Below are 27,532 nucleotides of genomic sequence, written 5' to 3' on the forward strand. Positions count from 1 at the left end.
TGGTTACTCCTGAAAAGGGCCCATAGGGAGAGCAACTGAGGCCTAATCTGTAGACAGTTGGCACATCGTTTCAGTTGACATTTTCTCTTTCTCATGGTTGCCTGTGATAAATAGGTGGATGCAAGAGGTGTCTTCAGCCAGCCACCTGGTGAAAAACTGTTAAAAATGCTGAAAACCCCAAGTCACAGGTGTGGAACCCATTTGTCTTCTCCTTCTGAGGCCTGAGCCTTTTTCTTTTCTTCCTTGGCCATTTTGTGCCTTTGGGGAACTCACAATTCCTGTTGACTAAAAGAACACCCTTTTCCACCACACGCCTGACAAATCAGACGTTCAAATAATTTCTGAACTCGTTTTTGGTTAGGACAGGAAGCCCAGGCTCCCTTCCTGTGTGTGCTTTCCTGAGAGAAAACTAGCTTCCCTCCTTTTTTGCATATTTGGCAACTGGTTCCACCTTTCTCTGTGCCCCAGTGGAGTGTCAAGACGGGTAGTAGGACCTCTGAGGAAGACAAGGAGGGAGCTGAGGCCCTACCACCAGGCACCAGGATCCTTCCAGGTGGCTGGGTCAGAGAGGGACTCTGAGAAGCAGGGTCTCAAAGTCGGGATTTGCTTGGCTGTGAGGAGGCAAGTTGGTTGGTGAGTGTCACTGAGTGTCTTTGCTGTGCTTGTATGGATTGGAATAGCCAGTGTGGTCCTCTGTTTCTCTGTTTTTTTTTTTTTTTTTTTTTTTTTTTGTGGTGGGTGGCCTGCTCTCAGAGTGGCACCCTGGCACCCTGTCTGGGCTCACTGTCTTGGGGTGATGGAGAGCATCATTATGCTCCATCTGCACATTCTGCTTTCGGGTTGGCCCCATGCTCCACCTCCTGATGGCTTGTGGCACAGGGCCATGGCTTAACGAATTGCTTAAAGTGGGCACTAATTAGTGCCAAAGTGCTTTCTTCATATTTTCTCATTCAAGTGTGCAGTGATTCATTTTTCTTCAGCAAGCAGCTCCCTGCTACAGAAAATCTGACTCTTCCCGCCATTTTCTCACCAGAAGTTAATGATAATGGATGGATGGTTACATATTATGGACAGCAGTGCATTGTGAAGGAGGAATCCACCACTCTCGTGTCCTATCTGCCTTGTCTGTCTTTCTTTCTTTCTTTCCCTCTTTCTCCTGCCTTCCTTTCTTTCTTTCTGTCATATGTGTGGTTTGGGGACACACTGAAATAACTAAGAACTGCAGGAAGTGTTTGTAAGGCATGTTGTATATTGAAGTAGATTTTTGTGCTCCATTTTTGAGATCACACACAAAAAATCTACACTTTACACCACTTTCTGTTAATTTGAAACTGTTTGAAAGTGAACAATATGCTCTGGAGTTAGAGACTTTTTCCAAAGCTAGGGATTCTATATTGACTATTGATTTTTTTGATAGTTTTTGATATTTTTTTAATTTGTTATATCATCACATTTTCACTAGGACAAATAAAATTCCACAAAAGATACCTCCCTGGACCTAATAGGGAAAATGTTTAATTTTGAATCTTTTGAAGACATGAAAATGAGGAATTGACCTTTAGCTTACTTCTGAGGCACTCTGAAATGTGTTCCAGTGCTTTTAATGGAAACTAGAGAAAGCCATCGACCCCCTACTGCGAGCCCCACTTTTAGCCTGAAAAAGTGACCTTTTTCCTTCTTGTTTGTGCTGAATTTTGTGTAGGGCAGAAAATTAAAGTAATATTCAAAGAGATTCATGCTAAAAACATATTGACAGATTGTTTATCTCACTTCATTAAATTAAAACCAACTGCTCATTATCTCAGGTCCTTATATACAAGGTGGTTAATTACCATTTAAAAATTGGTTTGGAAATTTCTTGTAGTTTTCTGCTATGAGTGTGTTCCTGATATACGATGAAGGTTGTATATGTTTGCCTGAATTTAAAGAATTTTACATTAAGAACAGGCAGGGTTTTTGTAAAAGTAATAAAATTTGCTAAAAAAGAATATTTAATATAAAACATTGAAAATATATTATTTCAATTTACTTAAGGGCTGCCGAAAAAATGACTAATATCAGCTTTCTTGTATTTAACTCTCTGATGGCATGAGCATTTTCTTCCAGATTATAAATAAAGACATGATGGTTTTTGTAGACATCCAAATGAGGAAGTAGAAAGGTTCTGTGTGGTTGTACCAATGACCCTGTCCTCCCTGGATTTGCATGAGGACATTGTAGGCTGAAGGTGAAGGATTACAGAATCAGCCCAAACAATCCTGATTTGGACCCGGCACCCACGTTTCAAATGGATTTTGTTGCATAGTTTGTGTTGCTGGCTATGAACATCTTGAGGCTGCTTCCAGGTTTGGGTCAGAGGATGCAAGTGCCAAGCTCTCTATCACAGAATAAAATAAAAATCTAGACCTTTTTTTACTAACATTATCCAATTGAAGAACCAGTGCAAATGATTGAGGGATGTTTTTTTCTGTTCTTTGGTTTTGGTCCATGGCAGTGATTATTTAATTAATACATTTATTGGTCCTTTTACCCTTCTTAGATACAGCTTGCTCTGACTTCAGCTGAAACCACTGGAAGTTGGGGTGAATTTTCAAAGTACTAAAGCCATTAAGAGACCAAGCCATTATTTCAGGAACCTAATTTTTGAATCCTTGTTCTGTGTACTATGAGCATAGGTTTTTATTATGTATAGTTTTTATGAAAAAGTTATCTCATTGTAATTGATGATAGTTGATGATTTTGTGGGTATTGTAAGTGGAACTGAGCTCACAATTCTAGTGCTTTAGGGAAAGTTTCCACCTTTTGCATGAGGCCTATCCTAACTTGGAGGCAGCAAGTAACATATCTATCCTTCTTTCTCTTCCCTAAAGCAGTGGCTGAATAGCCTTATTATAAATAGGTGGGATCAAAGTGGCCTTTCCTATTGGAAAGAATAAGAATAAATAGATATGTGTGTTACAGTGAATCCCATAAACTATTTGATCTGAAACATTTTTTCTGTGTTTATATCTAGATTTGTAGATCTTGACTCACCACCAGCTAGATTTTACTAGAAGTAAAATGACAAGTTTGTAGTACCTGGGAAAGTATCTTCAGAAGGCAACTCAATTAATAATGACTTTTCAAATTTTAATACATAGTATATGTATGGGTTTGCAGAGAGCAGGATGTTCCTGTGGCGATCTGGATGATACTACTTCTTTGGGTCTAAATAAAACATAACTTTTGCCAAATAAATTCATGCAATTGAAGTAGAACGGCCTTGTAGAAATATCAATATTGCAGTAGGGTGCATTGTTTGGAAATGTTATGGGTGTGCAAGTGGATTTTTCTACCAGCTATGGTTTTAAATTTTGAGTTTTAAAATGTCCATGTGAAATAATTTACTGGTATGTTAGCCTAAATTCAAAGCTAGAGGGGCTAAAAAAGATTCTGTATTCTTTGTGACACCACAAATCCTTGCTAAGTAAAAGAATTTAGCTAATATTTTAAATTCACATTTATTTCTTTAAAAAAATGAAAAACAATCTGGAAATAATAGGAACACATAATCTATTCCTGGGATCCTCTGTCTCTTTAATTTACAATAATAAATCACAAGCCATCAGCACTTTGGAGAGAGACTGTGAAGCATTACTTTGGGAGCAGTTGCTATATTTTTTTTAAAAGATATAGATCTTATTTTCATTGCACTTCATTTTTTTTTTTTGCACAGTTCCTAGCCATGCATGAAGGTCTTCCAAAATCAGTGAGAAGAAGATCATTCTAAACTTAAGTTTTTAAAAAAAAATGCCTTTATTTTATTTATTTTTATGTGGTGCTGAGGATAGAACCCAGGGTCTCACATGTGCTAGGCAAGCACTCTGCCACTGAGCCACAACCTCAGCCCTAAACTTAAGTTTTAAGCACTCTGCCACTGAGCTACAACCCCAGCCCTAAACTTTTTTTTTTTTTAATTTAAGTGATAAAGCATAAGAGCCATTTATATTTGAGGAAACTATGTAGGAGGTGGCCAATGTTTGTGGTCAGGAGAAACTCTATTACAAAATATGTCAGCTTTGACTTTATGCCTCTCCCATACTGTCTGTGAGTAGTTTGAGATCAGATGGTGCAAGAGTATAGAAGGGAAACCCCTCTTCTTTATATAAACAGGGTGCACTATGAGAGAATTAAAAACAACACAATGTGATATAAGGACATTCATGGGCCACTGGATGTCCAGCCCTGGTCCTGTGACAATAGCAAATATATAATCTCAGAGAAATGTCTCCCACTCTACTTTCCCTGTTTTAAAACAGTTTTTCTAATGCAATATCTATTTTAAAATACTCGTGTGTGTACATGTGTGCATGTGTGTAGTTTCCCTTCAGTCTGGAATATGTCTTGACTAAAAAGGCTTTCAAATATCATGGTTTGGGGATCTAGTTTTAAGTCTTCCTCAGTTCCCTTTGACCCTTCCCCTTTTACATATCAGTTCCTACCCATAGGGGGGAAAAGGACAGAAAGGACAGAACTGCATATCTGAGCTAATTTGCCCTCAAGACTAAGAACAAATTGTTGGAGTTTTCTGTGGTTCAGTCTAAAGTGGGGGGAGGGGCCGTGTGAACAACGCCAAATTGGATTCCTGCTTTCCTGTTTAAATCTTGTTTTTCATTGTTATTTGTACCAGCAATGCTCTGTGGAATAATCGTGAAAATGTGCAGATTGGCAGCTAATTTTTTTTAAATGAAAAGAATCAGAAATGAAATAAGAGTGCTCAGAAGTTTTTATATTCTACCAACCTGTTTTGTCAAATTGTTAGGCAAACCAAGAAGGTCTCTTTGACTAGATACAAAGACTTTGCATATTGCCTTAGCTTTCTCTTGGAACATTTTCTTTTTTAAGATACAGTGTAATTCATGGTGATATGATAGATTTGCAAAAATAAAATCTTCCAGTCTGAAGATGAAAGAACTTGTCTCTAAGCAGGAATAATGCATTTTATTAAAGAGGTCTGTGACCTAGGCATTTTAGATAGATTATAGTCTTGTCCTGTCCACCCCGCCACATCCCTCTCCCTTCAAAACAAGCATCATTAAGTGTTTAAGGAAATAACCCCACAAAGTAACTCTAGTGCAGCTTTTATTTGTTGGGGAGTAAGAAAAACTAGGAGCATATATTGGACTAAATAACTAGAACTTAACGAATACAGTAGAAATTCCAAGATAAAGTTTGGCTTGATTTCAAAGTATTACATGCAATATGTTTATTTCTGGTAAAATATAAGTAGCATCCATTCCTCGTCTATCAGATATTTGAATGTTTTGACCACTACACGGGTCAAAGTTCTCAATGAGCAGAAGTGCTAGAGGGAAGACATCTCCATCACATGTCCACAGGTTCCAACCTCAGCTCTGTTTTTTATTAGACAGATAACCTTGGGCAGGCTGTATCTGTTTTACCTCAGTTTTCTCTTCTGTAAAATGGAAATGATATGGATCCTTTGGGATTGATTGTAAATGTTAAAGACACATTTAACAAATAGGAATCCGAGCTCTAAGCTGGACACTGGTTTAGGGCTTCCCAATAGAATGGTGGGCAAGACAGAGGACGTTCCTGTGAGGCTTAACAGTTTACCTCTCAATGCAAGACATTTAATACATTGCCTGAACAAAGCTAGATAGCACTAGCATCCATTTCTGATTTATTCTGTCATACACAAGGCAAGAAATGTAATGAAACATCACTGTGCAAGAATTACCTGTACAGTATCAGGGATGAGAAGGAGGCACGCACTTGCTTAGAAAACAAACAAAAAAGCACAAGGAAATTGTTTAAATCTCAGAGAGCGTTTTTTAAGGCATGTGATAAGTACTGCATGCTACCAGAGAATGGGCTTAATTTTGACGGACCCTCAGTATTTCCTTCAGGAAGTGTGGCATGACCCACACTTGGTAGTTCTTTAATAGCTTGAAAAGTAAGAAAGTTGTAATCTTCACAGGGGTCTGGATTTTCCTTCTAAATTCATTAATCCAGACTCAGCATATGAGAATTCTGCAACAGGCCCTGTGTTTCATAGAAAGTCCGGGGAGGGAGGTGCTCACTGGAGGAAGCTGAAGGACATTTGGAAGCTGCTCCCCTGTGGCCCTGCAAGCTTGCATGCTTAGGGGACTCTGGTTGTGTCCTTCTCTGGGCTGCTTGCGTTAGAAATGGGGCCACTCCAAGGAAGACAGGCCCATCTCCTCACCTGGAAGCAGCAACTGCCCAGGGCTGTTGGATGCTTCTCTCCCGTAGCCAGCCAGGTTCCAGCCCAGCCTCTGTGTGGAAGGAGGAAAGGCAAGGTGCAGGAGGTGGTTTCAGGAAAGGCTCCTGGTCCCGCATGTGTCTGCAGAGACAGTGAGTCTGCACTTCCCTGCCTGGAGTCCATTCTTACTTCTTTTGCTCCGGTTCTCTAAAGTTGGTGATACATTGACTCCTTTGAATGAAACAGGAAAGTAAGATTTTTTTCTTCCCTGTTTGATCAGAAGGAGAGAGACAGAGGAAGGAAAAAAGAGGTAGAGGGGGGAGAGAGTAAGTGGGAGACAGAGAGAGGGAGAGATGGGAGGAGAAGGAGATGAAGGAGACACAGGAAAGGCAAAGAGATTTGGAGAGATGGTGGATTCTAACAGAAGCTTCACTGTCAGTTCCCCTACAGGGTCAGCCCTGAACAGCCTCTGTCACATTGGCCTAAACTTATCTCTGCATCTATTTCCCCTTGTGCAAGATTCAGAACTGCTTGCTCCAAAGAAACAATAAAAGCATTCATGGTTATATGAATTGCACAGGTAAAAAAGTTAGTGTACTGATATTGCTGGGTTTTCTATTGATTTGGTTAGCTTTTGCCTGGAATTGTTTGGGTTTCCCAAGCAAAGTAGAAAATCACAGAATGTTTTTGTGAAATAATTCCTTCTGGCATCTCCCTTTATAGACCTAATGGTCTTGATTTTTCGTTTTGGTGAAACTTTGTGAAAACACACCAAAAATTTGTTTTTGTGATTAACTCCATTCACTGAATCAGCTCCTTTTTTAGTTGAGACCAATCCCATTTTCTGTTTGACACTTGCATTCCTTCCACGTGGGATCAGAGGGGCTAACTTGGTGCTTCATAAACTGGATGCAAAGCCTAGGTGGGACTTACAAGGGGACGGGTTGGGATTTAAGTATCCTTCAAATCACTGTTTTTATCATCCTAAGTGATGCACATTTAGAGTGAGGGGAGTTTGGAGAAGCTTGTTAAGTCAATACTGTGAAGTGAGGCATGTCAACCACAGAAGTCACTGGCCCTATACAGACTGGCTCCTGGGCCCCAGCTCAGAAATTATTAAGAATTTCTACACAGGGCATGAACAGACATTACACCAAAGGACCCTCTGAGCATGGGCCCCTGAGTACCTGCACTGGTCACAAGTCCATGAAGTCCCCAATGCCAGAGAAGGTTTGGCTGAAAGTGTGCATGAAAATTGAAGTGTGGTGGATTGCATCAAAAAGATCCACATTACCAGAGCTGGACGTGGTTCTAGAGCTTTAATGACAAAGCACAGAGATAGAGCTTCAGGTTCCTCACATGCACCACTGTCCCCAGGGTTCTCACTAAATTCGCTCTACGTGGTGTTCTCTGCAGCTTCACCTTCCCCTCTCCCCCCCAGTTCCCTCCAAGAGACATCTGCATTCTCTTTGTGACATGACTGTCTGGAGTAGGGGTTACCACAGGGCAGGGTCTGACTGGGGACCAGCCACAGGGCAGATGGTGGAGATTCTGGCTTGTAATATATTCACACATCTTGCCACCTGAACGATCAGGCCAATGTGTCCAGTGGAACACAGTGTCCAGCAATTCTGCCCCAGACAGCACATCTAGAGGGTCATCCACCATCTCTTGGCAGGTGTTTTCTCCTTTGGTGCTTGGGTGGGGCAGCCTTTAGCCAGGCCTTTGGAAACATTTTCATCTTTTAATGAGAACTAACTTGAGTACAATAATAGGTTTTAATCAATTGTTAAATAAATCAATTGAGTGGCCATGGGCCTTAAAAATAATGATGGCAATGATGCATATTGGTTAAATAAAAAGATGTGTATTAAATGAAAAATATTTTGAAATAGTACATTTGGAATACAAATGTCCTTTCTTTTCAAAAGAGCACAGAAACACATGGAAAAAAAATCATTAGTTTTAAGTGGTGGGAATTAAAAGCATTGTCTCTGTTTTTTTTCTTTTTTTAAGTTGTCAAAACCTCTATCTGTCATGTAGCAAAAAATTCAAAGTAGGCATTCCAGAAATTTTGTTCAAGTCATTGTTCCAATAAGATTTGACTTCTGTAGGCTTCACTCAGCAATGCTGGGACAGTTGGGAAGGGGTTTGTTACATACCATCATAATTAAGTCCTTAGTTCTCATGTGAGTGCTATACAGAAAGTACTAAGATTGTTTTCAGTTGAGTCTCATTTTTTTAATTATGATAATGTTTGGACTGTTTCAGAAGAATCGTAGGATATTGCTTTTTTACAGTAGAAGTGCAGGCAATGCTAGGCACATGGGTTTTCTGTGGTTGGCTCTAGGTCTGCTTTGTCTTGTATCAGTTGCTGGTGACCCTCACTCAGGGACTGGAGCACACATGGGGTATAGGGTCTTTTTCTCTTCTCTGGCTCAGGCAGTTCTCCTAAGCCATGCACCCGCCTTGAAAGTTCACAGCACACTAAGACCAGTTCAGTGCCTTTCAAAAATAGACAAAACCTTTCCCCATACAGGAAAAAGGAACTGTCATTTATGTCCTCTTCGTGACTAATACTGATATTCCTGAAATTGAGAATACATATTCCACCTGTACCATTAAAGATTTTAAAGATGTAGAGCTATATAAGGTTATATGTATAACACATGTAACTATAATACGTAAAATTTTAAATATCTTCCCACACACTATTCAGCCTAACAGAGGGAGGGTAAGGACCCTGAATCTTCCATCAGTTTCCAGATCTCTGCTGAAAAAAGGCTTCAGCTCACATCCACACATCTGAACCCAAGAGACAGAGATAGCAAAGAAAAAATGGGGGTGAGGGCTGGTTTAGAGTCAACAAATAGCTTCAGTTTGCTAGTTAGTGAGGGATCTCTTCCAAAGGCTTTCTAAGCATAATGAGCAGACTTTGTTGAGGTCACTTGCTGCTGGCCACAGATTTCTTATCAACAGAGCTACCAGATGTCATATATTATGGGTGCCAGAGAGTTGCAGGCCAGGAGCCCAAGTGCAAAGCACAGCACTCCCCTAACTTCTACCCCACTGATATTGGGTCCCTTCCCATTTGTAGTGCCTCACAGTGCAGCCTGTGGTACATTCCCTGTGGCCACTATAGGGCAGCATCTCTCGTGTTTGTATTTGTAAATTTAAACCAATCTGAGAAGCCAGCCCCCTGTCAGCAAAACAGGAAGGTTTGGGCCCTCTCCTGGCTTGCACTGCCGTCAGTTCTCCCTGAATAAGAGTGTTTGCTGGTAGAGTTTGAGGGCCAGGTCTGAGGAAGAGTGAGGGACAAGGACAGCAGTGCCTGCGTTACCCATCTGCCAGGCTGGAGGTGTATTCATTATTGATGGAGGTAGTGCAGTTGCTGCTCAGATATGCAGCCTTGCCTGGGTAAATGAGACATTCTTCAGCAAATTGCTTCGTTTTTTGATTGCTGATTGTACGCGTGTCACCAAGCTGACTCAAGGTTCATCGATGCATGCTCAGTAAATTAGAAAGAACATAACTATGGATCAGCCAAGAGAATGAATTCTGTGCCTACAATGACCCAGGGCCATTTAATTTTCTGCTTAATTTTGTTGCAGTCAGTTTGCATTTTGGGTTATTATGCAGTAGGAAATTAACAATAAATAACAAATTTGGTCCTCCTGTGCTTGTAATGATATTTTTATAAATCTTTGTAATGCTGTTTTTAAAAGGATCAAGGTCTGTGCCAGTCAGATACTCCAGCAAGTATGTGAGGAGGAAAATGCATTATTCTTGCTAGATAACCTTGTTGTTAAATAGCATAAGGGTTCTTTATCTCTCTCTCCCCCTCTCTTTTTTTCTCTGTCTCTCTCTCACACACACATATTAGTATTTTTGCTTTCAACTAAAAAATCCCCTTCCTCTCTTTCTCAGATAACCTGAAGACAATGGATGCTGATGAGGGTCAAGACATGTCCCAAGTTTCAGGTGAGACCTTATGGGATACCTGTATAGCCAGGAGTCAAGGCATCTGCAATGCTCATGGGGAGGCAGAGGGGCTGTTCTGCAAAAGACAAGACCAAGCTGGAATTTGTGTCTGTTTACTTCAACTTTAACAAATGATCCCAGTTGGAGAACCTGAACAGGGGAAAAAAAAAACCATAACATAATTAATTTAAGTGTTAAATCTAGAGTAAGTTGGAAATAATTAAATATATGTTGCAATTCTAGGAGAAACAGTTGCATTTGGGTCCACCCTAGAACCTAAGGACATGCCAAAGATAGTATTTAAAATAAAGGGAGGGAGGGGGGAGACAGAAAAGAGGAGAAAATTAACTTGAAAAACTAATAGTGTAGCCCAGATCAGATTATTTGAATATTTGGTAAGTATAGAAATAACATGGATCCATTTTAAATGATATCTTTTCAAAACATTCTGGGCATAGCTCTTGTCATCTTAGGAAGCCCAGAAAGTGGAGAAGTCACTAATGGAGACCTTAAGGGTGGGTCACAGACTGTCCTGTTCAGCCCCACTGAGGATGGGCCACTAGCCAGCGTAACAAGACCTGCACAGCTCCCAAATGGATAACACAGGAAGTCCATTTGTCTGGCACTGTACCTGGACAGTACTAGGAAGTAGTAGAAGCTTCCTGGACTTTGGAGTTTTCAGTATTTTATGTTTTAGAACTTCACAGGCTTATTACCAATCCAGGAAAACAGGCCTTCATGTCACACTGGTCAGTCAGTGCCATGGGGTCCTTGGCTAAACTGCCCCCTCCTGTTTTGAAGTTTTTATTGAATTTTGAATTTTAGTCTAAGTCAGTGTTTCTATCGGACATCTACAAGGTGCCTCCCTGTCCCATGGCTGCTTACTGGAAAATGTGCAGAAGGTATTCAGGTGCCATCAAACTGGAGACAGAATTATGGCAAGTCACAGGTGTCTCCCTCCTCTACTCTGCCATCTCCACCTTTTCCCTTGTAACATTTTGGACATAAACTCCCTAAGATGCAAAAAAAAAAAAAAAAAAAGCCAACTTTTAAAATGTGGCCTTCAGATGCTTTGTATACAACTGGAACAAGTAAAAATTGGTCTACAAGTGCATCATTATCTGCACAAGCTAAAATTTTATGTATTCTACAATTTAGCAACTTCTCTTTAAGAAATTTACCTTGGGAATAGACTCTCACAAGTATAAAGAATATTTAAGCATATTGTTGTAGCATTGTTATAAATACTTAAAATCTATGGTGTATCCATGCACTCTTACATAATAGCTCTTAAAAATGAGGAGGATATGAATGAATATACACGTATAGAAAGAAGTCTGAAAATATTATGAAAATGAAAAGGCATGTGAAATATGATCCCATTATTTACAAAACCACAAATTTTACACACACATACACACTTTTTCTATATGCTTACATATATGTTTATGGAAATTCTGGAGTGGTATTTATTAAGCTGGACTCTCTCTTAGAAGATGGGTGTTGGAAGGAAAGGGGTGAGTTAGTTATGGTATAAGTATACACACTTAGCCAAACAGAAGTTGACATGTTACTGAATCATCCCCTTTTTCATAAAAAGTCAAATGTCAGCAGTTTCTTAGGATTCCACCTGAATACTTGAAAAATAGCAAGATACTTACTATCTGCCTTTTTTAAAACCACTTGCTTCCTTTTTTTTTTTTTTTTTGCTATATCCTAAAATTGTGGACCATGTCCTCAGTATCTTGCAGATAGTAGGTGCTCAATAAATGTTTACTGACTTGAATCCATGTAAATTAGGAAAATGTTATTGGTAGGCTTGGAGGAGAGTATGCCTAAAGCAAGCTTTCCTTTCCTTTAGGGTATATCTCACTAAGTCTTTGGGTAATTTCTCAGAATTCTTTCCAAATATTTAGTATGCATATGCATTATGTTTTTCATTTGGTTTCTGAAGAAAGAGTCAGTCTGGAAGAGTGAAGGATGTTGAGAGACCTATCCTAGCATGCATCTCTGGCTCCAACTGTGGTACCCAAGGCTTTGCCTCCTGGATTACTGTACATCTGTAACAGGAAAGATGGAAACAGTAACAGAAAATCTGTAACAGTTAGTCTTTAAAGTTCCTCAGATTATTATAGCCCTAACTATGTATTGAATATATTCTTTTCTTTTAAAGATTTTTTTTTTTAGTTGTAGATGGACACGATACCTTTATTTTATTTATTTATTTTTATGTGTTGCTGAAGATTGAACCCAGTTCCTCACACATGCGAGGCAAGCGCTCTACCACTGAGCCACAACCCAAGGCCCTGTATTGGATATATCCTTATAGATCTTTTTAATGTGTTTGTTGAAACATGGACATAAACACACCCTGTAAATATACAGAATCTGATTAGGGAAAGGAAACTTATATATAATGAAATAGAAATGGAAATATTCATCTAGTTAATCATAGTAAATCACATTGATTAAACACCTTATATTAACCAAAAGCTATCCTAAGTAAGAGATTCCTCATTTTATCTTACCAGGACCTACTGAAAGAGATACAGTTAACATCTCCAAATTATAGGTAGCTGAGACTCAGAGAGTTTAAATGACTGACAAGAAAACCTAATATCTCTATGGGGTAATGACTCAGGGGCATGAGCCTCACCTGAGCCCCAGAGCGCAAACGCCTCTACTCATCTATGGAGCTGGGTTTCTATGTTCTCAGCTTTTATTTACCCCAGGGTTTATCTTCTATCATGTAATTATATATTTTAAAAACTTGTGGGGCTGGGATTGTGGCTCAGTGGCAAAGTGCTTGCCTAGCATGTGTGAGGCATTGGGTTCAATTCTCAGCACCATATATAAAGAAATAAAGGTTCATTGACAACTAAAAAAATATTTTTTTAAAAAAAAACTTGTGCGTTTGGGAGCAGGGCGGAGTTCACAGAATTTTTCTGGGTGAATTATAATTTGAGAAATCATTGCTTTCAGCTGATAAGCAAATGACACAATTTCTCATTTAACTGGCCCACAAACACTTCTCATAGGCAATGCTTCATTTGACACATAAGCAGTACATAAACTAAATATAAGTCCATATATTGATAATTTAGCTAGAAGTTTCTTTCATTTTTCCAAGTGAAGTTTTATCACCTTTTCTAAATTATTATGACTGTTAATACTTGCTGTCTTCCTGGCTGCATCTTTGAGGTAGCCTGTCAGTGTGCATGCACTGCAGGAAAAGAGGGGAGCTGATTATTATACCTGTTGTGTGTTTCTGTAGTATGTTACAGGTTACCAAATAATATCATAAGCTTGTTTTAACATATTAGACTTCATATTCATCATTTTTATTTTTGTCTTCACTACAACCCTATGAACTAGGCCAAAATAATGTTTTTAGCTTCCTTTTACACTTAGGGTAAGAGTTTTTAAGATGTGACCCATCTCATGTTCCCATCAGTCTTCCAGACTGGTGAAACCAGAACTGTATTCCAGGTCCACAGTCTCCTTATCACCCCATGTTCATATTTGGGGATGTGTTGACTTGATTTAACACATCATTTTCTAAATCTTTTGTCATCTTTATATGGTCTTGTATTTGAATGGTTAACTGGGCAAATGTCTTGAAAGTCAACATGTAAAACGAATTTGCCATCATGAAAGTTTTCATGAAGCCATAAATTTTTCTCCTGGAGATCTTCCAGCAGTAAAAGAATCCAAGGGTTCCTGGGTACAGAGGCTTACCTGAGGGATTAATGTCTCCGCAACGGTGACTCACACTGGGGAGCTTTTAGGCAAATCAGATGATCTCTTAAAAACCATCCCTGAGTTAAGTGGAGGCAAGGCTGAATTAAGACCAAGCTCTTGGAGGGCATGTGAATATAGCCAACTTTGCTCCTTCTGGTTCTGCCTTTTTGCATGATGCCCCTGGTGCACTGAGACAGGTTTTTTTATCCTCCCTTTTCTCCATGTGGTTTCTTCTGCATAGGGAGTTCCTATTGATCATTCTAAATCACGGTATTTTAGAATCATGATCCCTACTGTTTTCATTACTCCTTTCTGCCCCCATGCAGGAAAAAATAAAAGTACTAAGATAACAAGGTCAGGGACACTGGAGAGCTGGCATTTCAGTGCAGAAACTTAAGACAGATGTAAGTTTTAAGAAGCACATTTATTATTATGAACATCCTCCACAAGCTGTAGTTGGTATTGTTCCCTAACAGGTAGATCCCTTAAATTTTTTTTTTTTTATAATTTTATTTTTTTTTTAAAGAGAGAGTGAGAGAGAGAGAGAGAGAGAATTTTTAATATTTATTTCTTAGTTCTCTGCGGACACAACATCTTTGTTGGTATGTGGTGCTGAGGATCGAACCCGGGCCGCACGCATGCCAGGCGAGCGCGCTACCGCTGAGCCACATCTCCAGCCCCCCCTTAAATTTTTAAAAGAGTAATATTAGAGAGTTTTTTTTAAAGATGCATTTTAGCATGAATTGAGCAAAAAGTATGACATTCCTTCATTGGCTAAGTCACAATTCTTTATCATTGTCCCTTGGCTCTTGGGTGCTTTAGCACCTACACGGGCCCAGAGGGTCATAAAAGACACCAAATTTATAGGGAAGATCATATAAAAAGATAAGTCCAAAGGTTGTTTCTTAGCCTCCATCCCCATTCCACAATGATGACACCTGATGAATCCCAGAGATGAAAGTGTATGCCTGGCTGGCCTTGTACACTTTAAATCATGGGCCAGAGACGACACTGTCTGATCCTTTAGGGAGTCTTTGAAATGGAAACCTGGGGCCTCTGAGGGTCCATCTGCCCCACCCTGAAGTGTCCATACTTATATAGACCTATTTTATATATTAAAGATCTATATGAGATTATGGTGCTATTCTTACCAAAAACAATAAATAAATAAATAAATAAAATTCCTTTTACCACTTTCCTAAAGTCCTTAGAGTTTGAAAACCATTATTCTAGGTCACCATCTTAGGAAAGTAAAAGTAGTCAGAGGATTCATATCCCTCCCACATTTTCCTATTCAGAGTTTTTTTTCTCATTTATGAAAGAGGTGAAGAAACCAACACTAAGACATCTAACTATGGTTATTTTTGAGGCCTTCTGTTTAGGGCAAAGAAAATAGTACTGACTTAGTGTACATGTCCAAGGCTTTTGCGTAACCTGAGCACTTTGAATCAATTTATCTCTGGCCTTTTGTTTTTCTTTGGGAAATTCTTCTACTCCTACCCTATCTTTAACTATTCATCTTGTATTGGCTATCCAAATATACCCAATAATGCTCTTTCTGAAAATATGCCAATTGCACTAATTACAGCTAAGCTGGAATATTAAATTGTGATGGCTGTTTCCTAGAGAATGCAGTATTATTCCCCAACGTATATCCTTGGTGCCTGTGCAGGTTCTATTTTAAAGATTTCAGTAAAGGTTGTTTCATATATTGGGAATGATTTTACTGGTCTTGCCAGTCCCCTAAAATTAATTCTTGTAGGAGGTTGTTTACTCAAATCTACAAGGAAATTTTACACCATATCTAGTCATGTTTTCTAGAAATTTTAACATTTGATTTGTCATTTACATGCTTTTGTAAAAGTCTGGGTTTTCTATGTGGGAAGCTCACATTGCCTGTAAAACCTGGTGGCCAGCTCAGCAAGCATACAACCCCAAACTGTTGTTTTTCTATTGGACTTCCTTTAGGATATTCATCCAAACTGATCTTCTGCAAGCAGCTGTAATAGGTTAGTTTGCATCTGCTTTGGTCCTTCTCTGCCATGTCTTGGGTATACTCTGTGCCTTATAACTGGAGTTTAAGTTAGCTCTGAAAGGGTAGAAGCTATAGGAGTTTCAATCTCCATGGGAAGAGAGCGTTTTTTAAACCGGTTATGCCTTCCCAATATTGGATTCCTCAGAACGGGAAAGAGTTCCCCATTCCTAGAGGGTTTGGCTAAACTTAATTCTAATCAAAATAAAGATGATATCCTATAAAGCCCAATTTCATTTGGCAAATCATACTTACTGAAGTGTGAAGAACCTTTGTGTTTTCATGAATTATATTTTATTCCTATTTCAAAGTGAAGTTTCATTGATAGACTTTTTTTTTTTTTTTTGCATGCAGGGAGGGACTTGTTGCTCCAGTAGGCACGGAGCCCTTCCATCCCTCTCCAGTCATCTTCTGCCTACCAGGTTAAGTTGGGCAGCTGTCAAAAGAGTTCATGGCTCTTGAAAAGAAAGTGAACAAACCCAGGATGCATGGGTCTGAGCAGGATCCTAGCATGAGGGTGGGTGGGGCAGGCTTGTGGGGAATGAAAAGGGAACCACTTTATTGGGGGAAAGCTTCATCAAAACATGTGAAGAACTTTAAAAATGTAGATGCCTTTGGACCCAGTCAGAAAACTTCCGGAGATTTACACGGTGGTAATTATTAGGGATATGTACAAAGACTGGCTAGTAGGTGTTCATCGGTGTTGTTTAATAATCAAAAAGGATGGGAAGCCATATAGGTTCAAAGTTAGAAAAAGGATTTAAATAAATCCTGAAGTACCCATTATATACAAAACTGTAGAGGTATGGCCCCTGGTATGGAATTACGTGCATAAGAATGTCTAAGAGCTAGTTCATTTTGAAGAAACAAAATATATCACCCTGTATTATGTATGTATGTGTGCATACATACCCATTCTGTAACTTTAATAGTGGAAATCTTGAGTTTCTATTTTTGTTTTTCCTTTTTGAATCTTTGTTTACACGTTTGTTTTGTGTTTGGGTTGAGGGGACAAAATTATATTCTTTTTTAGAAAGAAAAAATTATTTTATAGGGAAACACTCAATCCAGTTACCACCTCCTTATGCCACCCTCTCAAGCCACCAAGGGGAAGCCCAGGCACCCTCCTGGTAACAGCCACAGCCAGACACTCAAGCTCCTACTTATCTCCTCAGGGAAGGAGAGTCCCCCAGTAAGTGACACTCCGGATGATGGTGACGAGCCCATGCCTGTCCCTGAAGACCTTTCCACTACCTCTGGAGGACAGCAGAATTCCAAGAGTGAAAGAGGAGTGGGTAAGTCGGGTTGTCCTGGCATCCTGCAGGCTGTCACCTGCTCTGTTTCTGTGAAACCTCCGTCTCTCTATGTCCTTCCCAGACAACGACTGAGAGATATGAGTCTTTTTCTTCACTGTTTTCCCTCAGCCATCATGTTAAGGAAAAGTGGTGCAGAGATTGGCAGGATGGGGTCCTTTGGTGTGAAGGAGGATGAACCCTGATAGGCCAGTATGGCCTTAAGACCCACATGTCAGCAAAATAGCAGAGGTGAGGGTCACCCACCCTGCCATGGGATATGTCTCCATTACGCTCCTCTGCTCTTGATGCACTTTCAGGAATATTAAATTTTATTGGTTGTAGATAGTGAAAATTACATATTTTATGTGTTATAACCATAGGGCTGTTTTCTCTGGAGCTTTGGATTAGAAGGAGTCTCATCTGGCCATTTTATTTTATCCTTCTAATCTCTAGTTCTTATGTGGCATATTTAACTGGAAATAGGAAGTGATAGATGGGAATTTTTTTTTAATGTTAAAGGAAAAAATCTAGATTATCTAAATTAGCAAACATTTACATACATTTTCCCTAAAGGGATGGGTATAGAACCTTCTGAAATCACTTTACTAGTTAACTTATACATGCTGCTGTTCATGTTTAGAAAACTTTGTCCTCCTTTTCTCATTACAAGAAGACAGAGGCCCAGAGAAATTCAGTGAACTCACCAACGTCAAATGGTGGAGTCAGAATTAAACTCATTGTCTGACTCAAAGATTAGTTTTCAGTCTACTATACCATGTTCTCATGAGCTAATGAGTCATTAGTTCCCTAGAATAGTAATTTTTCTTTTTTGAAAAAAGATAAATCTGTGATATAAGAGCACCTACTTATACAAAATCATGTCATGAAGGTACAAAGATACAGAAGTCAGGGAGGCTGGATGGATATATCTTAGCTCCATAAGCCCTCACTGCATGTCTTTCTATAGGACATCCTGACACAACAACTGAGAAACTTCCTGTATGTTTTCATGTGTCCTAGAAACAAAGTTTACTTTGGGTATAATGACTGTCTTTTAATTTAGCTGCACCTTCTGGCTCAAGTAAATAAGGATAGTGGCTAAAATCATATGGTGTAGATGAATGCAGAGAATGAGTACATTTATAAATTCTTTTCTCCCTTTTAGTAAATGGCTACTCTGTGTGGGAAGGTAGATGGGAAGAGAAATTTAACACCTGTCCATCATTCCTCTGTTCTGCGAATACAGCCACATACATCATTTCAGAATTTCCCCAAGTTGAGACTCAGATGATCACACAGTTTTTTAATGGATGTTCTTATTTTTAAGATTACCTTTGATTTACTGTAAGTGATACTGGTGTTCCCATAGACTTTCAAAACACATTTATGTAAGTTGAAAGGTTAATTTAAATAAAAACATTAAGACACTGATAGTACATATACACAGTAAAAATTTGCATTAGTGACATATGAATAACTAATGTGGGGTTGCCCCAGGGTTTCTTCATTGGTTTAGTCCCTGAAGCACCCAGTGCAATGGGAGTAAGTGTTCTTCCCACTTACTCTGAGCATAAACCAAAATGCTCATGCCTGAGATGCTCATATAGCCAAACAAGGGGCTTAGGAACCAGGAACCAAAATTATCCATTGACCACGCAATATACTGTGAGCCCAGTCATCTGAGTTAGGAGCTGGCTCTGGGTCCTTATGGAGAAAGCCGTAGACTCAGCCCTGAAATCTCTGTAGCTATTGTGGAGCTGCCACGATGCCCTCAAAGCCCTTGCAGTGTGGGCATCCTTTGGGGAACTGAAAGTCAGGCTGATTCCTGGAGAGTAGAGACAAGCATGCAATTCACTTGGGATAGATAAATAAATCATTATTATAAATACCTGCAAAATAGCCGGGTGATGTCTCCCTTAGGAACTTTGCACTGAGGGGAATTGCCTCTGGGTGAGGATCTCCCAGCCTCAGTTGGAACTGCTGGCTGGCTGCCAGGGTGGTGTTCCCTTCATGCAGAGTCCAGTGCTCAGTCCCAGATTTAACTAGTGCAAGCATTTGCCTGGAGTTGGGGTGGGCTTGTCACTTCCTGGGGGCTCGTCACTTCTTGGGGGCTCATCTCAGCACCCCTTGTCATGTGTGACTTGATTTTTAGGCCAGTTTTCCTTTCAGGATGAAGTTTAGAAAGCAGGAATTTCAGAGTTGTGAGATTGAAAGACCCTGGAAAACCTCTTTGCTGGGTAAGAGAGTAGCCGTTGACTTCCCTCTGTGGATAGGCAGGAAGAGCTGTTTGATGTGGGCCCAGGGATATCTGCAGCATAGAAGTCCTTGTGGGTCCAGTAGGAGGCCAAGGAGTGATTCTTCAGAGCCAGGAAGCAAAGGCTGCAAAAGCCCAGAAGTCATGTCAAACACCAGACAGCAGAGGTGTGGGGACAGGAAGTAGGAGTGAGAGGACCCAGAAGACCCACCCATAGAAACAGACGTCAGGAGAAACCATGCTGCAAGGCGACCACATTTAGAGATTGCCCTGTGTGATTCTTTAAGAAAATGATCTAGTGTTAGCATGTGATCATAAGTTGTTTGTAAGGTAATTTGTAGTGTGTAGCATTAAATAAAAGGAGTATGTAGGAAACAATATGAAAAGTTAGGGAAAATTCATAGATTCAAGGAAATACATTTGATGCTATATTTCATCAAATTATTCAATGGAAGTGGGTCATTAGAACAAAGGTATATAAAAAACAGACCCAGGAAACTAGAAGAATTCCCTCACTGAGACAAAAGTGTAAGGTAGGCAGTAGGAAAGGGTATATAAAAGGAGTGGTGGCCTGGCAGAGAATGTGTCTTAGAGGGGACAAGCCAGAACTCTTCTTGTGACTCAGGGCAGGTTTTCCTCTCTGAGCCTCAGGTTTTTGTTGTTGTTGTTGTTGTTCCAGGGATTGAACCCAGGGACTCTAGACCACTGAGCTGCATTCTCTGCCCTTTTCATTTATATATATATATATATATATATATTTTTTTTTTTTTTTTTTTTTTTGAGACAGGGTCTCACTTAAGTTGCTGAGGCTGACTTGGAACTTGAAATCCTCCTGCCTCAGCCTCCTGAGATGCTTGGATTACACGCACTTGCCACCACTCCCAGCTCAGTTCCTCATTTTAAGGAACAGTAGCAACTAAACTTGTGTCCCAGAGTGACTTTGTAGGTTCCATGGAAACTCTGTCAACTTGTTGAAAACAGTATAGCAAAGACATAAAGTTAGAAGAAGAAAAAAAAGACCAGAAAAGATGCAGCTTGTGCAGAGCATAAGTATTACAGATTAATACGAAGGGTGGAGGGAGCCCCCTGGTAGCTTTAGTTGAGAAAAGGGAAAGAGAGCTGATAACTTTGCAGCCCCAAGGATAGAAGAGAAATTTATTAGTTTAGAAAACTAATCCGTAAAATATGCAAAGTGAAGAGAAGAGAGGAAGGAGTTAGAAGGAAGGAGTACGGGAGAGATGAAGGGTACTGGCCGTGAGATCCAGGATACAGTCAGGGAGGATCAGTGAGATGGTCAAAGATGGGAAAACACTTGGTCATAATGGATGGCAAGGGTGTCTTTTCTAGAAAGAGGCAAGGCATGCTTTTGAAAAGCTATGAGTCTTTATTGCCAGAGACTTCATTCAGTTTTAGAAGAATCCAATCATCAACAAGAACAGACCAGAACAATAAAAGAATTGCTGGGAAATGGTAGAAATCAACCTCCTGCTGAGGAGGTGGGAGGTTATACTGGTGGGTGGGTTGGTCCCAGGACAAGAAGAATAACAGTGCCATACCTCATTGCTTCATCCAGCCTTGCAGGGACACTCTAGATCCACATATAAATACGGGAAACCAGGTGATGGCCTTAAGTCAGAGCAAGATGCGAGCCCTTAGTTGGCCACCATTTTCTTCCAGGTCTGAATAAGAGGAAATAACGGATTTAAAGCGCAACTTGAAGAATTTTCAGTTAGAGTCAAAGAAGAACTTTCTGGCAAGGAGAGATTTAGTCATCAGAACATCTCCTTAATGAGACGGTAGCTTTTTCTTCTGAAGTGGTCTCTTTAAAAAGGAGAAAACTCTCAGCTCTCTGAAGTGGTTGTGTCTGAAACAGTTTGAAGCCGAGAAAGCACTCAGTGACCTCTTAAGGCAACCCCAAATTTATTCAAGCAGCCAGAGCACCAATATTAAAGAAGTGAAAAATCGATGGAGATTTACTCTGAGAGCTCTTGACCAGGAGCTCTTAAGAAACTTTCCCTTAGGAATTATGTCAGGATTAATATCTAGAGAGCAGACAGGTGTTTTGTATTTAATAAAACGAAAGACGTGATTTTCTTCGTTTACTCAACCATAGTTCCATACCTTCTTCTTTACAGCCTGAATTCTTGCCTTTTCCTTCCTTCCATGTTTCCATGTCCTTGGATTCTCTTTGACAAGTACCCATGATGCCCCTCTGACTGGGAGGGCTGGGAACTGTGCCACAGGACTGGCCGTGCAGGAGGAGGACCCCCAGCCCCACCCCGCCTCTTGCCTGCACCTGAGTGCAGACCAGGGGCAGGAGTTTTGGTAGCCTACAGCACAAGGAACACGAAGGGCCAGAGGACAGAGATTTGAGGCTAAAACCAGGATGACCACCCCTGAGGAGGATGCCATGCAGATTTAGGGTTTAGAGTTGAATTTGAGGAAGAATTTAGGGGCAGAAGCACAGGAGTGCTCTAGAGCTGAATTAGAACCATGATTTAAGGGGGATGGGCATGGAGCTAGCTCAGCCAAAGAACTGAGACAATATGGCTTCAGTACAACTTGGCACATGGACTGGTCATCTCGACAGTCTTGTGCAGGACCTGCTCCAAGGTAGAAGGAACTGTGTGAGTCTGGATGTGGAGAGAGAAAGCATTTCTACATATTCCTATCACATTCTAGAATGTGCTCCTTTGGTTCGGAGCACCTGAATGGCCTCCCACCGTTGTGAGGAGTTGGCCCTTGTTTCCTCAGTGGTTCATTGCAGGACAGGTTCTTTGCCCTGTAGCTCACATCTCCCAGTGGATATTCAGAGGCACATGGCTCTGAGAGAGAAACTGCTTCAGCACAACTTTGGTCCACCATGTTGAATCCTCTGACCAGGGTTTGTTTAATTCATCCTAGCAAAATTGAAAAACAAACCAAAAAAGATAGGAAAAAAAAATCCGGATCCACCCCACTCCATCCCCAGAATCCAGAAAAAAAAATGAGTATGTGTGAAATCATAAATCTTCCTTTAAAAAAAAAAATTCTCCGTTGAAGTCAAAAACCCTCAACTCAGCCATGAATTTTAGATCTGACGTGGGAATTGTTGGATTTGTATATAGTTTAATTAGTCGTCCTGGTGCCATATCTGTCCTTCATCTTGAAGTGTTAGGCAGGAAACCAGAGCAGTGCTGGGGGTTGGGGGTGGGGGACAGGCATCTCCAGGCCTGTGGAGGGAAGAGAGGCTGGAGACATGTTTTCACCCTGGGAAGAGAGCAGCGGGCTCCGGTCTTGCTGGAGATTGGGCAGCAGGGTTTTGAGTACGGATGTGAGCCTGCTTATCTAATCGGCAGCTAGAGGAAGTTGTTTTTATCTGTGAAATGCATCTCTTCTGAACCGATAAACCCAATTTTAGCTGGGGAGAAATATTATCTCGCAGAATCTGAGCAGTAGCTGCAGCGGAGCTTAAGCATGTTCAAATGTGAAACAAGTCCCAAGCCGGGACTGTTTGCCCACCCCAGGTGGCTGTTTGGTTGCTGTTGTTTTCCTTTCTTTGAGGAAAACTAAAAGCATGTCATTTGGATGCCCATTCACCTTCCTTGTGTTGGTTCCTTGCCCCCTCTTCAGAGTTGAATGATTGTGCAGTGGTTTTGATGGGGCAAATTTAAAAATCTGTATTATTCAGCTTGCAATTTACTGCCTCTATCTTGGGCCTGCCTCATGAAGACATCAGTATTGTTACCATGGACATTTCTACCCAGGTGGCAATCTGTCTCATTTATATATTGCCCCAAATGTTCAATAACAGCAATAGAAAAATTATCCTCCCACCCTCTTTCCATATCTGGCCAGAGAGGCTATTCTGTGACAGGTGATTCCTTCCCACTTCAAAATAAACTTAAAATTACAAACTTTCTGCATTGCCTTTCTGTTTTTTATACCCCTAATTTGTCATTCAGTGGAAAAGGTTTGGGAGTTGTAAGGATCCTCACAGAACTCACAAACAGTTTTGGGACACGAAAATTTAGATTTTATGTTGTGTCAGTTACCATCTTGTGCTAGCTTTTGGTGTAGATAGGTGAGACCAGGCAGCAGAGGTTTAAGAATGTTCCTTGGTGAAAACTGAAACTGACTTGTGTATGTCTCCGTGTGTATTTATATTAATGTGTGCATGGGGTTCATATGTTCATGTGTGTATATATGTGATAGATATATGTGGGTATCCATGTTGGTATACGGTATGTGTCTGTGGCATGTGTTGTATATATACGTGTATATGGGGTATGCATATGTGGTGTGTTGTGGTCTGTGTGTGGTATACATGTGTTGTGTGTGTATGTGATATGTATATGTGGGTAGTGTTTGGGGGTTTGTGTGCATGTGGTATATGTGTGCATGTGGTATATGTGTGTATGTGGTGTGTAGTGTGTTTGTGGTGTGTTGTGGTAGTGTGTGGGTGGTGTGTATGTTAATGTGTGGTATGTGTAGTATCATGTGTATATATGGGGGTATGTGGCATATATATGTGTGTGGTATGTGTGGTGTATATGTATATGTGGAAGGTATGGCATATATATGTTTGTGTGGTGTGTATTTGTGTATGTGTATGTAATGTGTATGTATATGTGGCATATATATGTGTGTGTGATATATATACATGTGGTGTATATGTGTGTATGGTGTGTGGGGTATGTATTTATGTGGGGTGTAGTCTATTTATATATATATATTTGTGTGGTGTGTGGGTAGGGATATGGGAGTGTGGGGTGTATGTTGTACTTGTTAAAAGACCACAGCTCTTTTGTTCACTCTCTGCCTGGGAGCGTTGCAGATAGTCAGGGCCCCTGGCTCTGTGTGTCTTAGTTCATTAGTCCTGGCAGTGACTTTGTGTCCTTTTCGCACCTGTGAGAGCTGGGGAGTCACCTCAACCCTGGCTGTGATATGCGTAAGGTATGCCCTGGGGTGTAGCACAACATAGATGGTCATCTGACTGCCAATGTTGATCTTGTCCCTGTTTTCAACATGGTGTGCTCCATGTCTTTGGGACTGGTTAGAACTGTCCCCAAGGGACCCTGTTAGCAGGTGACTCGGGACGAAAGTACTGGCACATTGAGCCCAATGTGAGACACAAGGTTCCTAGTCATAGGACAGAGGGCAACAAAGCTCAGGCTGGGCAGACCTAGAGGTTCCCTGAAAAAACCCAGCAAGCTTCACATCTGGATCTGCACCGGGAACCACTGAGATACAAAGAGTTGAACCAGGCCCCTCCTGGCCCTGGTGGGGAAGGAGGGAGAGCGAGTGTGCTGATAGAGGGACATGCAAAGAACACAGGCTCACACTTTGAGCTAGTCGCTTCCTGCACATAAAAGCCAACCGTGTCCCCACTTCCTTGTGTTAAATTTAGTGGCCACAAAGCCCTAAAAGTTCTCCAGTGTTTGACCCAAAGCAGAGTTCCTACTGAGTGAGGTGCTGCCCTGCCCCCTTCTACCTCCTTCCCTGCTGAATTCACTTTAGGATTATGGAAATACCACATAGGTCAGCTTTGTGCTTTGTTTGAATTTTAGTTTCCTCTGACCCTCCAGAAATGAGTAAATTCCTACCAATCACAGCATTATTTTCTGAGCCCTTTGCTGGGCCAGGTGGATGCACCTGCCCTTTAGACCTGCAGTTTAAAGACTGGAGAATGGCTAATGCAAAACCAAACTTATAAGAATTTAAGAGTGTTTTCTTCAGGAATGTGGGCTGGAAGGTGGGCAGGAATGTGGGGTGAAGGATTGGAGAAGACTGAAGTTTGAACAGTGGCATGAAAGTGAATTATATTTTGACTTTAGGAAAGGTGGGGAAAAGGCGGAAGGAACCAAAGTCGACAAAGGAGTAGAGGTGCAAAAGGCTTCTGTAGCTTGTGCTGGGATGAGAAGAATGGAGTTCAGAAGGGGACCCTCCAAATGTTTTGATGTGGGAAATAACCCCAGCAGATCTGTGTGTTGGAAAGATCCCTTTTGTAATAGGCAAGAGTTGAGACCAGTGAGGCCTCCGGTCCTACACCAGAGAGAGAGGGGGCAGGTCAAGCTGTCACCTCTCAGCCACGGCCATGGTGTTTGTCCACTCACTGAATGTAGGTCTACAGGTGGAGTGGCTGTAGCTTCTATCTTGTTGATTGGGGCAGCAGTGGTTCTACTGAGCAATATGGGGAGTAATCATGGAGTGGGAATGAAGGTGAGATCCAAGGATGGTTCCTAGCCAAGGAACTGGGTGGAATTCAGGGAAGTAACAGTGAAACTAGCTATTGAGGAGGGACAGTGGGAGGAACCGTCAGGAACACCAAAGGCCTCGGGGAAGGTTCATCTTTAACTGTCCAGAAGAGAAAGCAAAGAAGGAGACAGAGAATAAGTTATTTGATTCAGGATAATTTTCTAGAAAGGAATATGGCATGGAACCCAGAGGAAAGAGATTCCAATGAAGGTGAGAAGAATCCAAGGGTGAGCAGGAGGTGCCCTCCAAGGAGCCTTGGGTGGAGGTCACTGGTGCATTTCCCAAAAGTAGCTCAGCAGAGTGCAGACAGAAGTCAAACTGCCAAGGAGAGTGGAGAGGTGGGTGGGTGAGGGATGGGAGGACCACATCTGTGGGTGATGAAGAGAAGACATACAGAGGGAGGAAGAGAAAGAAGATGGTAGGGGATTTCAGGATAGAGGACATTGAAGGACTGGGAAGGTGGGACTTATAGGTTGATGTTTTTAGAGGGAAAATATTTAAATATATTTGAAGCTCAATAGGAAAGAACTAACAGAGAAGACAAGATCAGTGTCTTAAGAGCCCAGGAGGAGCCTGGAGTCAAGCAGAAATTTGTCACCTAAGAGCTAGAAATGATGGCATCCCCGTCCACCATGTTTTCCTGGGCTCCTGTGGTACCCTCCTCTCTTCATTCAAGTCTTGATTGAGGAACCCCAGAGAAGAAACATCATTCTTCTGGGCCACATGATCCGAGAGCAGTCTTGTCACTTCTAGACTTACCCCATCTTATTTTTCTATTTAGCAGCACATATCCTCACTTCCAGATGAAGGATGTGGCTGTGATTTGCTCTATATCACCATATAGGCACCTGGCATCCTCTAGAGTAGGGAGGTATCCTATAAATGTGCAGTGAGGGAAGAGATGGCATGGTGTTGTGTTGCTTCCTCAAAGAGAGAAAGGTAAAAGGAGAGCAGAGGGTGGGCGAGAGAACTCCAAATGGAGAGGGAGGAAGCTTAGGGCTGGTATCTTATGTCCATCATCTTGGTTATTTCAGGTCACTGTTTCTCAATAGGCACAGCTAGTGTTGGGAAAAGAGGGGGTTCTCTTTTTGGTGAGACTGTTCCTCCCGTTGCAGGATATTCAACAACCCACATCCCCAATGGTGCTAGCTACCTCACCCAGGCCATTTGAGACTAGATAGTTCTACATATCTCCCAGGTGAGCAGCTGATTTAAGTGCCACCCTTCAGCCTGCACATGTTCATCTTCACTTCCCTTGGCACCTCCCATGCATGAAAGTTACAAATGCAGAGGGGCAATCTTTTTTGGCTGGTGTATCTATCTATCTAGATAGATAGATAGATATAGATATAGATAGATATAGATAGATAGATACACACACACACACACACACACACGTCTATATATATTTTTACTGTTGTCAATGTCCCTAAAAAAGGAATACCTATAGAAAATTAGACCAGAAGAGGTTAAAAAAAATACCATCCTCTCATTTTTAAACCATGCCTTCTGTTTTTATTTTGTGTCTATAGGACCATAACTATAGAAAGTGTTTTGTTTTTTTTTTAATTAACAAAACCAATACTAATTTTATCTTCATTTTATTCTAACAACTCAAATTCTGGATCACCTTGTACTTCATTGCATCACTTGGAGAAATAAATAAGATTCCAAGATTAAAAGTGCTATCAGAGAATAAATGCCATTGTCTGTTTCCGGTTTTTTGTCCCAATTTTATTTTCTTCTTTGTTCTCTCTTGTGTTGAAAGA

General features: G+C 40.8%; 1 protein-coding gene across 1 annotated transcript in view; it reads left to right on the plus strand.

Annotated features, from left to right (window-relative positions):
* The window catches only part of Ikzf1 (IKAROS family zinc finger 1), a 93,471-nt gene that overhangs the window by 3,377 nt on the left and 62,562 nt on the right, over positions 1–27,532 (plus strand). The window contains exons 2-3 of the mRNA XM_077796802.1: positions 10,151–10,204; positions 17,153–17,272. Of these exons, the coding sequence (XP_077652928.1) occupies positions 10,165–10,204; positions 17,153–17,272 (160 nt within the window). The 5' untranslated portion in view covers positions 10,151–10,164. The remainder of the gene's footprint in view (positions 1–10,150; positions 10,205–17,152; positions 17,273–27,532) is intronic.

Source organism: Urocitellus parryii, chromosome 3, assembly GCF_045843805.1.
Source record: "Urocitellus parryii isolate mUroPar1 chromosome 3, mUroPar1.hap1, whole genome shotgun sequence".
Classification (NCBI taxonomy): domain Eukaryota; kingdom Metazoa; phylum Chordata; class Mammalia; order Rodentia; family Sciuridae; genus Urocitellus; species Urocitellus parryii.